General features: G+C 42.5%; 1 protein-coding gene across 6 annotated transcripts in view; it reads right to left on the bottom strand.

Moving 5' to 3' along the window:
• Nucleotides 1–20,237, bottom strand: part of GRIK1 (glutamate ionotropic receptor kainate type subunit 1) — a 376,065-nt gene that overhangs the window by 2,363 nt on the left and 353,465 nt on the right. For 2 of the 6 annotated variants that reach the window (XM_075593907.1, XM_075593910.1), the window contains one exon: nucleotides 18,647–18,807. The exons of 3 other annotated variants lie outside the window; for them this stretch is intronic. In XM_075593907.1, coding sequence (XP_075450022.1) covers nucleotides 18,658–18,807 — 150 coding nt within the window. In that variant the 3' untranslated portion in view covers nucleotides 18,647–18,657. Of the gene's footprint in view, nucleotides 1–17,361; nucleotides 18,808–20,237 lie in introns of those variants that run through there. One more of the 6 variants, XM_075593908.1, reaches the window with a different exon arrangement.

The following is a 20,237-nucleotide window of genomic DNA, read 5'->3' as shown; positions in this document are numbered from 1 at the left end:
CCACTGATTGAGCCACTTGTGCTGAAGCAGGGACATCCTGAAAATCTGAAGTGTTGGTGGCCCTTGAGGACTAGAGATGCCCACCACTGCCCTAGAGTCTTGTACAGTAAAGCCTTTGACATGTCAGTAAAGGATCAGGGGAACCACTCATATAACTCATAATGTTATGTGTATTTAATGTCCAATGTAACTCTAACAGGTAAATTACAAACATAAGTAAAAGTCACATGCAGAAGCATACGCAAACGGACGGTTCTGTCAATTCTTCTAACAAGGTTTTACTTTCACACAATGGAGACTTTGCCGGTCAGTAGGATAATGAAGAATGCAGGTACGTCTCTGCACTGCAGGAGGAGGATGGGTCAGCAACCTGTATACGCTTCACCATCAGTTTCAATATCACAGTGCATTATAATAAACTGGAGAGCTCACAAAACAGTTCAAGTGTGGGATAATAAATGACTGCAAGTTGCAAAAAGCCAATTCTCTGGCCATATGTGCCTCTTGATAAATGGGTCACTTGGAGTGTTTCTGGTGTCTGAATCTGCAAAAAGTCAGGGATTTTTATAGTCTTCATTTAAAGCAGAACTGACTCAGCAAGTTTAAAACTGCCTAGTAAATCAGACATCACAAACACACGTAGTAAGGCTCAATGATACACTGAACTAAAACTTTAGGGCTAACGCCAGCTGAGCTCTCTTCTCTGCCCTCAACCAAACTGACAAAAGAAGCTTTTTTTTTTGCATTGAATTTGCAATCATCACAACATTAGTCAGGACATCATATGAAAAGTGCAGTTACATACTGTATAGCCAGATACATGTCTGGTGTTTGTGCATTTTGCAGTTAGGCGCTGGGGCTCACATTCGGTAAAGTAATAAGATAACTTTAATGATCTTTATCTATACCATTAATTAGAGAATAACTGTTAGAAGTGATAGAGAATGTGTAACATTGGACTGCCTTCACTCTATTGCCACTTTTACACGTGTGGCTAAGTAAAGCTGTATGACTCTGCCAAGATTCCCTTTGCAACTGTTTTACGCAAACTCGGGAACATGTTTTAGAATGTGTGAACGTTTCTCTATAACGTTTCTAGTCAAACAGCTCTGAAAATTATTAATAATAATAATAATAATAATAATAATTAATTAAAAAAATGTTGCCGGAACTTGACTAAATACTAGTAAAATTGGCTCGAATGTCACACGCAAATCTGTATATCTCTCGCAAAAATAAATTTCAGTCTGTGGAATTGCGTTTGCCTTTTACTGGGCAAACTGCTTGCCCACTATTGAAACTGTGGAACTTCTTCTTTGGCGAGAAAAAATTTGACAAATGACTGCACACAGGGTTTGGAATTTTTTTTAATAACGGTTTGCACATCTCTATTTCTATGGTCCATAGTGAACTCATGGCAAGTTGATTTGTTGAATCAGAATATAGTGAGAAACCGGAAACGTTTTTCAAGCTTCCTTGGTAACCACATGCTTTGCAAGCTGTGCACCGTCTTCAGTGAGTGTATTGTGTGATAGAACACTTGGTGGAACCTTTTCTAAGACATTGGCAACATGTTCCACTTACATTAGTTCGGGAACCAGACAAATTAAACAATTTGCTAAAATGTTCACACATTCACCCCAAAACTTGGACTAGCATTAAAAGTCAATGTGCGAGGTCTAGGCAAGGTACGTGGCCCTTTACATCCCGCCATTTACTGACATTGTCACTGAATTCTGGTGTTCCAGTGTTCCAGTATATCGTGAGCCATTTTCTTTTGAGCCTGGACTTACTATGTCCCTTTACCCTTGTTGCATTATGCTTTTGGAGTCTGTCTGGTAACTATACTGGATACTTGTTTGAGCTTTACTTTTGATCCAGCAGCTCTGTGGTTTGGGTTTATCCCTTTATTGAGCCAATTGAGATCATGTTCTTGGAGGCTAGGATATAGGGAGAGGGAAGTACCTGTGGTTCTTTGGACCGTAGGGAATGGGCCAGAAGAAGGGGTTCATCCCCGAAACGTTGCCCCCCTCCATTTACCTATTCATTTATCCTCCTCAGCTTTTCTGTTCCCCCCCTTTCCCCTCCCCCCTCCTCACCTACTTCCCTACTGTTAGTTTCCCTCCCCCTGCTTTCCCCTATCCATATCCTCCATTCATACCCCCTTCCCATTAGGTGCTATTTAGCACTAGGAGTACTGTTTACTCCCACATCTTTCAATCTGTTTGTTTTCAGTATATATGCTTTCACATTAAATATACATTGCAGATTTTCTGTCTTTTCTGTTTTTTTCCATTGTTGAGTGGTGGGAACTATTTTGTTTATTATTAGATACAATTGGTGCACTGCCAGAGAGAGGGCAAGGCTCAAAAAGGGGTGTGCCAGAGCCCGTTTCAGAAGAGGAAGGGGATGTGACTTTGTAAATGGTTGCTATAGAAAAAAAAATGCTTGTTACATTATAATACATTAAAAATGTCATTTAGAGGGGGGCTTCCGGTGACGTCATCCGACATGGCTGCGTTTTAGGAGAGCTCCGTGGACCCCTGCGAAGAAACAGACGAATAAACGCATTTCCCCCACCGGTTTCAACCAACGCAAACATCCCCAGAAGGGTGAATACCGTGGCGATGCAGCCGAAGCCGAAAAAGCCCAACACCCCGGCTGTAACGAAATACTTTCCCCCGGCACAGAGGAGCCCAGGCGCGGCGCCTGAAAACCAAGATGGCGGCGACGCACGAGGCTCCCCCGCCGCAGCAAACAGCCAGCAACACCCGAGGGAGACCTCAGAGCCAGAAGGCACAATAACGAAGGCATACCTAGAGGATTTGATGACCTCCCTCCATAATAAACTTTATTCCTCGCTACAACAAGATCTCAAAACCGTCGTAACGGAACTTAAGCGAGAGGTGTCAGGCCTGGCAGACAGAACCACAGAGCTGGAGACAAAACTAGGGGAGACCCTCCAGAGACAAATGGAGGCCGAAGATGAGATTTTCCGGCTGGGGGAGGAGATGGCCAGCCTCAAAGACGGGATGGAGGATCAGGAGAACAGAGACAGGAGACAGGAGACAGAACCTGCGGATACGCAATATCCCTGAATCTGTTCTCCCCGATCTCCTCTGACCATATCTCTCGGAGCTCTTTTCTACCCTCTGTGAAGACATTGACGCCAGTGATCTGGAAATAGACTGGGCACATCACGCCCTTGGTCCCAGATCAGAAGACCCAAACAGGCGCAGGGACCTTATCATACGGTTCCATAGTTATACGACGAAAGAGAAAATCCTGACAGCCTGCCGGGACAAGGGCGATATCACATTCCAAAATGAGAAAATACAGGTCTACAATGACCTATCTAGGATCACAGTCAACAGGCGGCGAGAACTTAAGCCCCTAACCCTTCTCCTGCGAGAAAATGGCGTCCGCTACAGGTGGGCTTCCCATTCAAATTAACAGTGAGCAGAAATGGGAAATTCCTCACTATCAAACGCCCGGAGGACATGGCCGCGTTCGCAAAGACACTGGGCCTCAACCCCCCGCCCTCCTGGGAAGAAGGAGGTCGTCCGAACTGGGAGGCAGGAGAAGGAGATGGGACCGTTAGATATTCCCGCAGAATCGCCGCCCAATCGCAATCACAGGCAAGAGGAAGATAATCTCCTCAAAAATCTAAACCGAGACTGCCCTTTCACTCCTAGTTGGCTGTTGCCGCATCCCTGTTCGGGCGCAAGAAGGATAGCGCACCCCTGCTGAGCTGCTGGAGGAAAGCCCTCATCGATCCCGCCGCCGGCTGATCACTCCGCTGAGTGCACCTAGACGACGCGTCCAGAGCCCTGGCCTCACCGAGGATCCGCCTGCGAAGTGACGACGGCCCCCGCGCGGAGATATAGAAGCAGAGCCAGAGTGGAGATGCCAGCTCCGGCCATTTTGTGGGGGGTGGGGGGGAAGGGGGAGGCCGAGGAAATTATGAGGCGAGCGGTTTTGGGGCATACTAGAGCCCCTCCCCCTCTGGCGGAGAATCGACGAGACGGGGACAAGGGCCACCTGTGAAGAGACGTACCTGTTCCTGAAAACGGTCTGTACGGGGAGGCGGGGGGATAATGAGGGAAAGCTGGACAAAGGCCTGGTAACGCAGGCCGCGCAGAGCAACTACTGGACACTTATGCCCACTTAATCGCACCTGGCGACCCCCCTCCTTCCCCTCCCCCCGGTCCCCTACCCTTTCCGGCCCCCTGTTCCCCCCCACCCCCTCCTCCCTTGTCCCGGTCCTCTCCCCCTCCCCCCCCGCTTTGGGACCCCCCCTCCCCTCCCCACTGAAGCATGAGTCAGATGCCACGGTCCAACACATCTTTGACCAGCAATAGAATAATAAGGGTCTCCCGTGGCGTTCCTCCGCGAGACCACAGACCACGACCCCTCCCCCCTCCCCCCTCCCCTCCCCCCTCCTGTTCTCACCAGCCCTGTTCCCACCCCCCCCCCCCCGTTCTCACCCCCTTCCCCCCCCCCTGGACCCCCAGGTACATAAACAATGAGTAGGTGAAGGCAACAAAGTCAACATTGGGGCTGGCAAGGACAAATGTGCCGCTATTAGCAGACCAAGATTGACTGTCCGAATGACGCCATATATGCTTTGTTATATGTTATGCGTGCACCTCCCTCTGAAAGAACCATGTGAGCCAGCTATACCCACCCCCCTTTTGCTGTCTGTCAGATAGCCTCCCACCAGGGGGTAGATTTCTAGATTTCGATTTCTTGTGGTATATGGCTCACTAGCGGGTACGGCGATCGCCCTGATCAACCTCTATGCACCAAACGAGAACCAATCAGAGTTCTTGAGAGAAGTTCTAAGTACTATCGACCCTACCTACCTATCATCACTGATAGTAGGGGGCGATCTAAACATGGCCTTAAACCTAATGGAGGAAAGGACGCTCCCCCCAAATCGCCCACACACGGTACTCTCCCTAAAGACAGGAACGGCATTCAGAGCAATTATCAAAGAATTCTCTCTAGTGAACGTTTGGAGATCCCAGCATCAGGGCCAAAGGGACCATACCTTTTACTCCGCACCCCACCAGACCTACTATCGCATTGATTACCTTTTTACAACCAAGAATGTCTTGGAGGCCTCCCAGAAAACAGATATAGGGCCGATCACATGGTCGGATCACGCCCCAATTTCATTAACTCTCTCTGTTTCCTTCATAAAGTCGAGCACATTTACCTGGAAACTAAACGATTCACTATTGAATCACCCGGAAATAGAGAGAGAAATCAAGTCAGCCCTGTCAGAGTACTTTAAGACCAACTCAGGTTCAGTCTCATCCTCGGCGTTACTATGGGAGGCCCATAAGGCAACCATCAGAGGTACTCTCATCTCTATAGCATCCCATAGAAAAAAAGTTAAGGCAAAATTACTCAAAGACTTGACAGAAAAAATAATCAAATTAGAACAGCAACACAAATCCAACCCATCGGGAAAAATATACAAAACCTTAACTGCCGCTAGAAACGAGCTGAAAAAAATCCAACTAGAGGATGTCGAAAAAGCCCTTCGATGGACTAACCAGAGATACTACGACAAGGGCAATAAAGCTGACAAACTTTTGGCCAGCAAATTAAGAGGGGTACAAAAAAGGTCCCAAATAACTGCGATTAAGAACAGATCAGGTGACATATTATATAATGACAAACACATTGCGGAAGAATTTACCAAATTCTACACCAAATTCTACAACCTCAGAACTCAGGAGGATAATAATAGAGCATCAAGGCTCACAGCAGTCTCGAATTATCTAGACAATTGCAATCTCCCATTCCTAACAGAGAAGGAGAACGAGACGCTCAACGGGAAGATCACAAAAGAGGAATTGGCAGACGCGGTAAAAGCACTAAGACAATCCAAAGCCCCTGGCCCTGATGGATTTACCAACGCCTACTATAAGAGATTCCTCCCATCCCCATCACCTCACTTATTAGCCTTGTTCAACTCCTTTATGGAAGGTGAACCCATACCAGCCTCAATTTCATTGGCCAACCTGGCAATAATCCACAAAGAGGGCAGAGACCCAATGCAGTGTGGGAGCTACCGCCCCATATCGTTGTTGAACAACGACCTTAAGCTGTACAGCAAAATTCTGGCTAATAGATTAAACCCCATCCTACCCAGACTTATCCAAAATGATCAAGTGGGATTTGTCTCGGGCTGACAGGCCTCGGACAACACCTGCAAAATCATAAACATAATAGACCACATTAATCATACAAATACAAAAGCAGTTCTCCTAGCTTAGATGCAGAGAAGGCGTTTGACAGGATCAATTGGCTATTCTTAGACAAAACTATGCAAAATTCGGCTTCAGAGACTCATTCCTCCAGGGGGTCCGAGCATTGTACCAAAACCCTTCAGCATCAATTAAGCTCCCGGGAGGCACAGCACAAAGATTTTCAATAAAGAACGGTACAAGGCAGGGTTGCCCTCTGTCCCCTCTTCTCTTTGCCCTGACGATCTAGCCACTGGCGGCTAAAATACGCGAGAGCATAAACATTCAGGGCGTACCAATTGGCAACACAAATTACAAAATTTCGCTCTTTGCCGACGACATAATATTGTCCCTAACCCACCCCCAAACGTCTCTTCCCAACCTACATAAGGAACTAGTAGAGTTCGGCAAAATTTCGGACTACAAAATTAATAATGACAAATCAGAGGCCCTACACCTAAATGTCCCAGAGCCGGAAGTTAACCTACTGAAACTAAACTTCAATTATAGATGGAGTTCCTCATACATTAAATACTTGGGAGTGAATGTATCAGGCAACTACCAATCACTATATAAATACAACTACCCGGCATTGTTCGGAAAAATCAAAAAGGATCTGGATAAATGGGAAGACTACCAGATCTCATGGATCGGAAGAATGATCTCGGTAAAAATTAATATACTCCCCAGATTACTATACTTCTTCCAGACACTCCCGATCCATGTCCCCGGCTCTGAACTTGTGAACCCAAACAATTTGACGAATTCCGACTGAAGGGGATCAGGGTGATCGCCGACCTGCTGAGCGGTGGAAGGCTGCTGAATTTTCAAGAATTACGTTCAAAACACAAAGCCCCAGAACTGAGCCCATTTAAGTATCTCCTAATTAGACATTTTCTCCAAAAACTGTCCCCAAAATTTGAATTTCCTCCCCTCACCAACTTTGAGAGGCTTTGCCAAACCGGCACGCATCAAACAGCCCTAATCTCTAACATATATGCTGGCTTGGAGATAACAGCAGGCCCCTCCACTCACAACTACATGTCCAAGTGGGCGGCGGAACTAAATATAGACATAGATAGAGAAGACTGGGAGGACATATGGGACGCAGCTTCAGGAACTTCCATTTGTACCACAACAAAAGAGAATATCTATAAAATCATGTTCCACTGGTATCTTACCCCAGTAAGTTTGAAGCAAATCTAACCCCTGGCCTCGGATCTATGTTGGAGAGGCTGTGGACAGAGAGGAGTTATGGCCCACATTTGGTGGTCGTGCCCAAAAATCCAAAACTTTTGGTTTTCAATCCAAACTTTAATCCAAGAGGTAACCGGCCTCACAATAACCCCAGATCCACTGACCTACCTCCTGGGCAGGCCAATAGAGGAAATTGACCGCCCGGTAGGAAAATGAATCTCCTCAATCCTTACTGCGGCTAGGTGTGCTGTGCCATTCTCCTTGAAAAAGATCTCCCCCCCCCTCCGTCCAGGCGGTTAAGAGAAGAATAGGCGACGTAATGCTTATGGAACGACTGACAGTGTTTCTAAGGCGTAAGACCACAAGTCATTACAAAATATGGGAACCCTGGGAGGTTCACTGACACCTAAAAGAAACCTAAACAGAGAAATCGTGACTCACGAGACCTCAGTCTGAAGGAAGGTTTGGTCCACCCTTGCCCCCCCTCCCTCTCACCCCCAACCCCCCTTTCGCCCCCTCTTTTTTTCAGACCTCTCACTTCCCTGGTCACACAGGTCGCGCCACTCTTGGCAGCACCCCCCCCCCCCACTCTTCACACGGTAAATTGGAAAACAAGTATGTATTAGGATACTGCGATGTGATATATGCCTGTAAACTTGCCTAATTCCTAAAAAAAATGTTTAAAAAAAAAAATGTCATTTGGAGTTGTTTAAAAAAAAAATATTTTCGCATAGTACAGGACGGATTTATTTAAAAAAAAAAAAAAACACACATAGGATATTACTTGGACTGCAGGCTTTTCTGTCAGAGGTTCTGGGATCCAATCCGTCTGGCAGAAAAGGGGTTACACCAGGATTTGGAAATTTCTTATTGATTTCAACACGATGCACTGATGTCAGTTTGTAATTAATTCTGATTTTAATAGGTCTCAACTAATGGACTTCAAAGGCAGCAAGTAATTGCTTTTTTTTTTTTTTTACATTTGAGCTCTTTTTTAAACAAAGATGCCAGTGAAGTTTCTATGAATATTGTTATTTGTTTCTCTGATCACAGCATGGGGTTTTGAGGATTTTGTTGGGGATTTTGTTAATTTTATCTTCAATTATCTGGTTTTAAGGAAGTATTTCCCTTAAGATGCACTGGTGTGGGAAAGACTGTAATATTTAGCATGTTCCTTTAGAAATAAAAGGGGATATTTAAAAAAATGAAAAATGGGTAAAATCTTTCAAAACGACCTTGTGTTTCTGTCGATCAGCATTTATAAAGTTTGTTCTGATGAGTTTTCTTCCCTGTTTGCCCAAGTTAGCTGAGGTATCACTAATTAAACCATTAGGTGATTTATTAAAGGAAAAATGTGTTTAACGGCACATTCCCTGTTTTGCCCTGACCAGTAATTAGACATGTAGATTTGTAAATCCTTAAAAACTTTAAACAGTTTCACACCTTTATTTTGCCTTTTTTTTGTCTGCAGCTTCTGAGATGGCCTTAGGTATTCACTCTTCTAATAGCCCCCTAAGTGTCTCTCCATTATATATAAAGAGCTTAGTTTGAGCACGGTTTGGCACGTTCAGAAGTAATGGAATGAAATGTGAGAAAAAAAACGATATTCTCTATTGCAAACCGCATCTTCTAAAGTGCTTGTATAAAAAAGGGACAAACCGCACGTTTAACAGCCAAAACACCCGGATTTTACTTGCTTTAGAAGCAGAATGACCTGCGTTGGTGCTAACTCCACCCCCAGTCTGACTAATTGTTTTTGCTTTCTTAGTCAAACCCACATTTCAGGCTCTGGATGTAACTCTTGCCTTTTCGAACACTATTTTTATTTGTAAAAGCTGATGATTCAGGAGATATAAGCACAATAACTGTTCCAGAGGTTGGAGCTCTGGGGTGGGGGTGCGCAAACCTTTCTGCTTGCGCCCCCCTGTCTGCTCCCCCCCCTGCTCGCACCCCCCTTCTTACCAGCTCCGTGGCATGGTGGCGTCATATGATGTCACGGCGTCATGTGCCATTGGCAACGCGCTGCCATTTAACGCGTCGTCGAAGGGGCGGCTGAGACCAGGTAAGAGAGACTTACAGAGGCCTCGCGTCTCTCCCGGCATTTAATTTAAATGCTTCTAAATGCTCCAAAGACTGAGGGTGAGCACGCTCATCCTGCCATAGGAGAGACTGACAGCTCTCTGTCTCCTCTCTCTTCCAGAGCAGGAACAGGACTTCCTCCCTCTCTTTCAGAGCAGGAGCAGGACTGAACTAAATCTGTCACTTCCTCCTAGGAGGAACAAGAAGGGACAGGCTCATGGTCTATACCTATACCATATAGGCTCACACATGCCATGAGTCACCACCTTACTTCTATCACTCATAGAAGGAGCATGAGGGTGTCAAAAGCCCTCAGATTTAACCAGTTACTGCCTGCAGAAAGCAGGACTTAAATAACAGGGGGAAAGACAGGTGGAAAGAAACATACCCTGTTACACATACATACATACTTTATATTTATTTTTTAATTAGTTATTCATTCTATTTTATCCTAGCCCCATACCATCAGTTATCTACATGATTTCATTTCCTTCTAGTGTGGCGCTGTAATACATTTCTTTGTTTTGTATACACACATACACACATACATGCAAATAATGGCCTTGCGAATGCTATTTTAAATGAATGCCTCTCTGAAATAGAATACTGCTTCAGAATTATACAGTGATATAAAAGTAACAGCAGTATCAAATATTTGCACCTATAGTGCTAATGTCTATAGCTTTGGGTGCAAATGCGTCTTCCCAGATCAAGTAAGGCGAGGTTCCTTGCAAAACACGCAGGACAAGAGACGGGCACTGATTCAGCTTTAGGCTGCGTCCCCGCTGGCGCTTTGCGTGCTGTGTACTCGGCACTTGCCCCTTTTACTTCTTGTACTCATTATGTAGACGTCCCCTCACACGTGGTGCGCGCGCGGGCATGCACGCTCTCCCAAGCTTCCCGCTTGCAAAATAGACAGGACACCCGGCGCTCATGTTTGGAGAGTTGGTGACATCACCACTCTCAAGCATTAGCGCAGTCAGCACCAGTAGGGTTGCCAGGTGGCTTCTCCAAAAACACTAGATGGTGAAAGGTGTGTCAGGTCACTATGTCCAGGGAGGAAAATACCGGACACATACATGTCCAGTATTACAGTACCTCTCCTTTTTTTACTGAACAGAGTATCCAAATACAGGACAGTTCAGTTCAATACTGGACACCTGGCAACCCTAAGCACCAGTGGGACACAGCCTAAGACTTCGACTTCGTTGGCGTCGGGGGAACACTGAAGCAACGGCGGATGCCAGAAGACGGCACAATCGGACGGACACCCGGGAGAACGACGGAAACCGGACATAATACCAGTGAGAAGCTGCTTCAGAGACAGATAAGTTTGGATGTGTTTTTTGTCTTGTAAGTAAGATTTTTCTTGCGCTTTGCACATATGTATTAAAGGTAGTGACACAGCTTTCTAGCTTCTATGCTGCAGCTGCACGCTGAATACAGGACTACAGGACCAATTGCTAAGTGTGAGTACTTTTATTGAATCTACCTGAGGGTTATCTCAGTACTCTACATCGTTCTAGTCTAGCCCCAAGTGTGTTATAGTCTAGTATAGTCACTTCTAGTCTAGTCTAGTGTGTTATATATATATGAAGTTACAAGCTGGGGTTCTACTGTTCATTTATTTTGAACAGTTAGGACAGCCCAGGTGTCTGTTCCTCGTTCACTCCTCCCCCTAATTGGAGCACTATTTGACTAGTTTCACAAGCAAGCCTTACTGGATAAACTACCTGTTATTCATGTGGATTTGATGGATATATTACATGGTGTATTATGGCCAAAATGCATTTTTCTGAGCACAGATACAGAGCTTGTCTCTAATGTTGCTTTATGTATTAAAGGTACTTTGCTATAGAGGCCCTCCCTGCGTGCACTTTTATTTTGCTGAAACTATTTGACTCAGGAGTGAGGGGACAAACTCCTATAAAGATCGGCACCAAGTGCCTCTACCAGCATATATACAACAATATCTGTCTTGGATGAAATATATGGACATTTAACTTTATTGAGACCTTTTAGAGATTGTGGAGTCTTAGAGACTGTGGACTTGGATGACCTGCACTTTAACACAATCTTATTCTTTTTGTATAATTGCTACTTTCTGTAGATTTTGTAAAAATGTCGTTGTGCTATTTTTTTTTCTTACGGACTAAAAATGATGGCTAACATAAGCTGACTGCTTCATAATGTCACAGCAGATACTTGGCACGCCAATCTGTGCATTAAAAATGTATATGTGCAAATAACCTACTTTGGATGATCTTTTATCATCCTGCCAATTGTATTCCAATTGCTTCAATATTTTATCAGCCATCTATTTTAATATTGTCAAAGCTTTTTTTTCTAAACAATTTTGGCCCATAAAACTACTGAACAGATGTTATGATTCCCTAATCCTACCAAGTTTAATGGCTTTCAAGGCACCAGGGTGGATTTTGGCAAAACATTTGGACAGTCCTACCATCCCCCGCATGGAAATTACCAAAATGCAAAATCCATGAATTGTAGTCACCTAAGAGACAAGGAAGACAGGTCACATGGTATCTACTGATGTAACCTGGATGCAGGTTCTCATAGTGGCTTTGATTAATCAAAGCGCGATTTGAGCTGTCGAGTCCGAATCAGAGATATCTGCCATTGACTGATCTAACAGGTATTGTCGATTCTAGTGCGATAGGCAGGCTCCGCACGCCTCCGTGCGGGCGAAGGCACCATGGCCCCCAGCCTTGAACACTACGGTGAAAAGCGTAATGTAGCAATATCAATACATTGAGTCAGATTATTATAGACCAGCATACAGAAAATTCATTAATTTAACAGTTCATTGCTATACTATTTCTAACTAATGGCGTATGCTATATTTATATATGACACACTGGTACTGTAGCACTTCCTATTTTACCATGTCATTGTGTCTCAAAGCACAATCTCGCACACGCTGTAAAGTGGTCACAGGTTAATGAACTGAAATAAGCAAAACCAACCAGCACTTGCAGCATTACCGCCCTTTCCTTCTCATTACCAATACCGTATGAACTAAAAACATCAATATTCCAGACACTTTAACACAAGTAGTGAATTTGCCCATAATGCTAGAATTCATTATTTTGCAACAGATTTGAAATGTCCAATTATCACCTTGGCTATAAGAATACGTGCGAGTGAACTAAAATGACAGCTCTCAGAGTAACTAAATAGGGTTAACATTCAGTGCTTAATGCAGCGCTTATTCACCTGACGATTTGCCAAGAAAGGATGTTTATGTTCAGAAGCTTATAAAGGTCCAGTCTAGGACCGATGTGAGTTACCGGTAGTGGCATGTTTACTATGTTAAATGTACAGTAGAGGGGATTGACCCAGGAAAAAAAATAAGAACTGTCTAAATAAAATATTTTTAAAACTTTGAATATTTCAAAGGAAATTAAATGCCATAATCTCTTATATAATATCTTTAGCGGTTATACTGATTGCAGATCCTAAAATCTACACGTACATTTCTGGCTCGGCACCAAAGCAATTTTGAATCATAGAAAGTGTGTTTTGATGCAATACATACTGATGCAGCCACAAGTATCCGAACACTTGCCTGGGAAAATCTGGGGAAATTCTCCAGTAATGCTGCAACATTTCTGTGACATTTCTGCCGACAGACTAATGGCCCATCGGATTAACACAGTGGGGGTCCCTGGCAGTCCCATTCAAACTGAAAGAGAGAGATTGCCCCAGATTTTCAAAGGCAAGTGTTAGGATACTCGTTGCTGCATCTGTAATTGTTCAGTGCACAGTTGCTTCCGATGTAAAACAGTTTGTTACATGTAGATTTTTCGAGGGCAAAAAGTGACCTCTCTTTAAACTTGGCAGATTTTTTTTACGTAGATGGAATGGAGAGGTGACACACAAAACCGCAATTAGCATATGTGTATCCCATACAGATTTAGCAAGCATTATTACTGCCGTTACTGCAATACATTACAATAACGCCGCAGCTTTATTAACGCTAAACGTAATGCAGTGCCATTTAAAACAATGGTAATGTATGCATTAATTTTAATATAATTTCTCACGTTAATATCCATTCACGGGAGTAATGTTGTCTGCTTTATCTGTAACTCATCAATAACGCCTCCCGAAAAGTAAGCCGAAGATAATTCTTCACAGGAAAAAAAAATAGGTCAACATTTCGCTTTATAATGTAGCCAATTGCATGAAATAGTCGACCATTGGTAGGGATTGCCTCTAGAAGCTTGTCCATCCCAGTGGCTCTGTGGTTTGGAAACATGGTTCACAGGCTTATTGATGGTGTTAACAAATTAGTAACAGGGATGTATGTCACCATTATTGATTGGTTTGACTGTAAGTTGTCCAGCAGTCATTAATTGGAGGCAAAAACAAAAAGCTGTTTTTCCATATCTCGTTAATCAGTGTTTCTCCCGGTATATGTCCACAGTTCTAACCCAGTGGTCCTAAAATTTTAAATCCTACCACATTAAATTACGTTTTTTCTTTCTGGGTAGGGGTAGAATGCGGTGGGCAGGCAGATGTATTTGGGTGGAATTGTTTCTTTAAGTGTATTTGATCCATTATGTAGGCATATCATTTTACACTGTTCTTTTGCTTGAAGAAGGTACCAAAGTGGTCCTGAATGATTACATCATATAATTAAAGGGTACCGTATCATCGCTAGCCAATCATTTACTCTACACAGACCTTATTATTCTATATGTAAACAGTGTGTTCCTTTCCTTCTCAGAATTCGTCTAAGCAGTCACATTCATTCAGAGCTGCTAGTTAATTTGCTATTCACACTCTGTTTTATATTCAAAAAAAGCGATGGATAGTTTTGATAAAATCAGTAACTTTTGTGTTAGTTTAGCATAAAAGCCTGATCCCTACTCTAGCTTCTGATGAATCATTTCCCATTTAAGTTCAACAACACTTGTCAACATGAATGTTCACATACAGCTGACTCTGCTGTCGTTCTATCATTTTTTTCTGGACGGCAAATTATGATGCAAACTGACTCACTATGCCCAGTATATGATGCACCTTCCCAGTGCCAGACATGGAATCTCTTGTCTCTAAATCCAAGATGAGAAGAGATAGAGTGTTGCTGAGCAGAAATTCAGATGGTAGAGGCCAGGACCTTCGAGGCTGAGGACTACAGTAGATGTAATGTCTAATACATGGCAAAGGACAAACCTTGTCGTATGTGTGGTACGAGTTCACAGAGCCCTGAGCGACAGCTTAAATTAATGGAGAAAAGATTTAAGACTAATTTAATTATGATCCCTGGGTAATACGAATAATACCCAACACTGGTTTGGTATCCTTAAAGTTGTTCTCTGTCATGATACAGTACCTCAAACTACATTATAAACAAACATTCACCTGTATTTGCAACATTTCACAATGGAAGATGCAATGGAAGAAAATGTGTGATGCATTTTTTTGATTAAAAAGAAGCTTTTGTCAAGTGAACAGTAGGTGCTATTATTTAATTAATCTTGGGCCAAGATCACAATCTTTTAGTCCCAAACAAGAGTTTTTTCTTACTGGCTCAGAGCCACCAAGGGGATCTTTTCCCACTGCCTTTTCTTTCTGAGTCGTTCAGGTTACACCGCTGAGACCTGGGGGAGCTTTCCTTATTGCTGACTATCTCCTCTTTAATAGTGATTTTATTATGAATATAGTGGTTATGGTATTCCATTAAAGGGTAAGTTTGACATTAGCAGGTGTTTGAGTGCAGCTTCAGGGATCTGTTTTCTTCTCATGGGCTTTGTGATACTATTGTATCTCTCTTGCACCACCCCTGAGACTAACAATTTATTACAGCCCTCTGTAGGATTGGGTTTAAGAATTTTAGCTGAATATATGTACATATACTTCATTGAGGACTATATTTTTTATACTGTCATTTGTTTATAATTGCACAGCTAATTGATTAGTTACAAATGATCTGCTGTAATTAGTATTTCCCTGTTACAATCCCGTTGGACAAATCACTGCTTTATTGCAGTTTTATTGCCCCTAGGCACGTGCCTGTGCCGGCCGCCTCATTTCTGCCGTCCACCTGCTCCACTGGAATCCCAGCGTCAAATGACGCTGTGGACATCACGCGTTGCCATGGAAACGTGACACCATGCCGTCATTTTCCATGGCAACGAGACGCCGTGTGACGCCACGTTGGTGACATAGTGCTGCGTTATTTGATGGTGGGATTCCAAAGGAGCAGGAGGGCGACAGAAAGGAGGAGGCCGGCACAGGCAAGTGCCTTTCCATTGGGTCCAATAAGCCCAAGAGTGCGGCACAAGCATATGGAGGAGGACATTTTTGCCGCCCCCAAATTTTGCTGCCCTAGGCCCGGGCCTAATGGGAAATCTGATACTGTGCACAGCCTAAAACAATAACGCACCCTGTTGGGGGTTTCCCTTTTAGCATCATTGCATATCAGACAATGTTCAATCATTTAGTTAAGATCACATTGCTTAGACTTATGCCCATTAGTATCAACATATTTTCCTAGTGCTTGTACAGTATCTGAGAATTGGTTTTGATTCAGTTATGATTAGTGGCCTACAGTAGCTGTGTAGTTGGTGGATTATTTTCTAGGTAAATATGACTTTCCTTTATAACTGGTGGATTATATGTAAAGTACATCTCTCAATAGCATTTTAAAAGTAGCTTAGGCCACTGGGGGTGAGATGAGTTGGAAGAAAAAGAAATAAATAGGATAAAAGGGGGTCAGAGTTAGAGATGGACGAATGCGCCCAAATCCGTGTCACGGATTTCCCCCCCCCCAAAATCCGTTTTGCGGTGTAAAATCCACGGACGGATTTGATCGGTTTCAATCCGCAAGGATTCGTCAAAACCCGCCATTGGATACAACCCGCGGCCCGGATTTGCAGAATCCCATCTGCGGATTCAGCAACCCACTGGCGGATTGGATTCTGCAAATCCGTCCACAGGTTGCTGAATCTGTGGAGTGTTTGGGTAATAATAAAAAATGTGCACAGCGTGAATGGCCCTTTGTGAGATTGATCCGCGGGAATCCGCGGTCCAAGGGAAGCGGTCGATCTGTTGTGGATCCAAATCCGTCAAAAAAAATGTACCCATCTCTAGTCAGAGGTCACAATAAAAGTGGATGATGGAGGTACGTGATAATAAAATGCTGACTCTAAGGTATTCTCTGTGATATTAGTTGTTGAACTGCTCTTTCGGACAGAAGTTGCAAAGCTTTCAAACATAAATGTGTGATTGCAATGAATTTATTAAGTGATGGGGCAGCTTTGGGTGTCTCTTTTTAATAAAGTACTATAGATCCTGTAAAAATCAAGAGCTAGTCAATATTTTACCTCAAATTAATGTTGCTTTGCAGTGATCTTCAATGCTATTGACCATACTATATAAACATTTACTGTATATAAACATTGAACAACATAGGAACACAAATTTGATCTATTTACTGTACTTTTGTTACAGTGCAGCAGCCTTCAGAACTGCAAAGTACTCTGCCAGACCTTTACACTTGGTACAGTCATTACATTGGACCTTTAACAAATCAACAGAACCTTACAATTTGTTTTAAAATGGACCCCCATTAAGGCCTAGATCCAGAGAGCTCAGAAGATAAAATCGGGGCTCATAACATGACATCTATGTCAGACAGGAATGGTTGTTACGTTCTCATGGTATCCACAAAGTTAATTAAATGCAAAAACAACAGCCGGACTATATCACATTTGCTCAGGCTTAACGCCACGTTAGCGATAGAAAATGCCCGGGCGCTACCACTGAATTGAATGTGTGGGGAAATAAAAAATAATTTTTAGAACAAAACAACCTTATAGGGTATATAAGGTTCCTATCTACTTTGAACTCTCTTCCTGCGGCTCAAGACCCCAAAAGGACCTATCCAAGTGTTATAAACATTTATATTGTCCCTCAACCTGTGCTCCCCCTGTTCTTCTTGTTTTTCTTAACGCCACGTTACTCTAGCATAGTGTTGCATTATCTTCCAATAACGTGATGTTATGCCAGTCTTAGCATTACTCATATGCAGACCCCAAAGTAGGACTTTTGCTAAATTGGAGAAAGGAGAGGGAAATAGTGCTATAGTAGGTTATTTAAATGATATCTAACCATGGAGTTATAGCTATCAAGGTGCCGTGCTACAGAAGCCCTATTCAGTGTCTGGATGGGAGTAACGCAAAGTTTATGTATGACTAAAATAATGTAGCTAGCGTTAAGTCCCTGAGTTAACCTTAGAGACTTTAGTGAAAATGCAATGTCAAGGTAACCCCTATTTTGCTTCTCATTATCACTAACACCCACTTAAGTTAATGCTATACTTTTTAAAGGAAACCCCCCCACGACTTTACTCTTTAAGGAAACACTGATAATCCTAACGTGACATTAAAGTAGGTTAATGTCATGTGGATCTTCACTCTTTGTGGATCTAGGCCTAAATTTTTCTGAGAAGTTATATTAGAAAACAGTGAACTTTGAGTGTTAGTAAATAGAGACATTCTGAAGGGCTGGAGGAAAACTATGCTGGTTTACAACATATCAGATTAATGAAGTGCACTTCCTGTGTACAAAAGGGGAACAAATTATAGCAATGGAGACCAGTGAGGGAATCCAGGTTTTAGAGCGAGAGCGAAGTCATAACAGAACCTCTATTTAAAGGTTGATGCAGACATAACTATTTACTGTATATGAGGAACACCTTGGATATTTGGTGATATACACACCAATAAATCAATCTTTTCAGTTAACCAGTATAACTAAATGCTACATATGCATAATCTCTAGTTCTGTATAACATACTTGTCTTGATTTTGCCTGACAAATGTAATCATTGTTACGGCTCTGGCAATATGTATGTTCTATTTGGTCAATTAATTAACTAATCCAAACTAAGATGCAGATAAATATATCCATTATGTATAGCATAATTACAAAGTCTCATGTATTTCTGTTTAAGTAGAGTGGCTTATGCACTTGTTCAGTTGAGGTAGCATACGTTTATACAGCTCTTGATGTCTAGGTTAGTTTTAAAAAACAATAATCCACGTTATCTGCATAGATCTTCTTTCAGCTGGACACACCTTTTTACTGACTACACAGTGTGTATAGAGGACTGTGTTCGAACCCCTCGTTCCTCGCGGATTAATTTGCCACAGTCTAGTTCCGTAGATAAGGTAGTTCCCGAAGTGGAGTTTGATGGGTGAGTTGGTTTAGATTGAAGTCCATAAAAGAAACAAAAGGCCTTGCATGCAAAAGGAATAAACAAAAACAACAAAAAAACATGCATGATTAAATAACATTAATGACTGAGGTATAATGAATAAAAGCACCATGAATTAATTATAATGTGAAAACAGACAAGCAAATTCCAAATAAAAAATGTATGATAACACAAGCACATTTACAATGCAGAAAGAATAGAATTCTTCTAGAAAGAATACATTTCCATTAAGTACAAAATGTAATTACCCTGAAAGAGCTCCTAAATCCAATGGCAACACTAACAGATCCTAATTCTTCTCAGGCACGTTTACTAAGTGGAAGAACGCTTGTAATTACTACAGATGATGCCAAAGCCATGCAGTAAATATGAAGAAAGAAAGTCCTCCTTGGCGCTTGAACTCTGGTTGATGGAACTGTTTTTCTCCGATGGACATAAAGAGAAAACAATACAATATTGCTTCAATAAAATACATATACAGCCTGTGTTCTTCAAAGACTGTGGTGTGCACCCATTCAGGTAGGACATTACTCAATAGAGAAATATGTGAATTCTTACTTCAATAGAAATGTGCTCCTTCAACACCTTATCCAGATAGAGAATCAATCTATGAGTATTATTCCACGTGCTTTTCAAAGCGCATGTGTGTGAAACCGGCATCCAGACTCTACACAGTTCATCAAAGTCTGAAACATTATGAATAGCTCTGGGGGAGGTGTCGATAAGCAGTTGAATTTGCGTTTGTTTGTTAGGATTTGTGAGAGGGAGGGAGGGGGGGGGGGAGGTGCTACTACTGTAACTTTGCCAGTCCGGGTGTGTGTACAGGATTATTAGTTCAAAAAAATCTTTTGAACAGTTCATCAGAATCAGTTGTTCATCAGAATCATTTGAACTCACCCCTAAATAAAAATTACAGTATGCCACCTCATACAGTACAGTAGAATTAAAAAGCAAGTGATTGTAAGAATGGCAAAAATTGATAAAGTATCAAAAACATGCTTCACATAATGGTTTATTAAAAGCAGTCCTTCAATAAGCCCATGTCGAGAAAAAAAAAGGGATGTCTTTTTTTTTCAGACTTGAAATTCACATTAAATGTGAAGTCATTCTCGCCAAATCCCCAAGATTGACTTACAGTATCACACTCATCTGGGTGTGCAGGATTATACCTGTACCTGTAGTTCAAAGACATACACGCATGCGTATAAATGTAATGACACGTATATGTGTTTCAACAAGGTTCCAATTAGACATACACGCATAGGCATAAATGTGATGACACGCATACTGTATGCGTTTCAACAAGGTTCCAATTAGACATACACGCATGCGCGGAAACAATATTTTACATTCGGAAGAAGAAGTGACGTTGTATTTTTGTATTATTCCTTTTTCCTTTATTATCCTGTACAAATACAACACTTAATTCGTTAAAAATACTTTTTGTTATG

The sequence above is a fragment of the Ascaphus truei genome, chromosome 3 (genome assembly GCF_040206685.1).
Source record: "Ascaphus truei isolate aAscTru1 chromosome 3, aAscTru1.hap1, whole genome shotgun sequence".
NCBI classification, from domain to species: domain Eukaryota; kingdom Metazoa; phylum Chordata; class Amphibia; order Anura; family Ascaphidae; genus Ascaphus; species Ascaphus truei.
The sequence above is the reverse complement of the archived record's forward strand: the minus strand, read 5'-3'. Positions and strand labels throughout refer to the sequence as shown.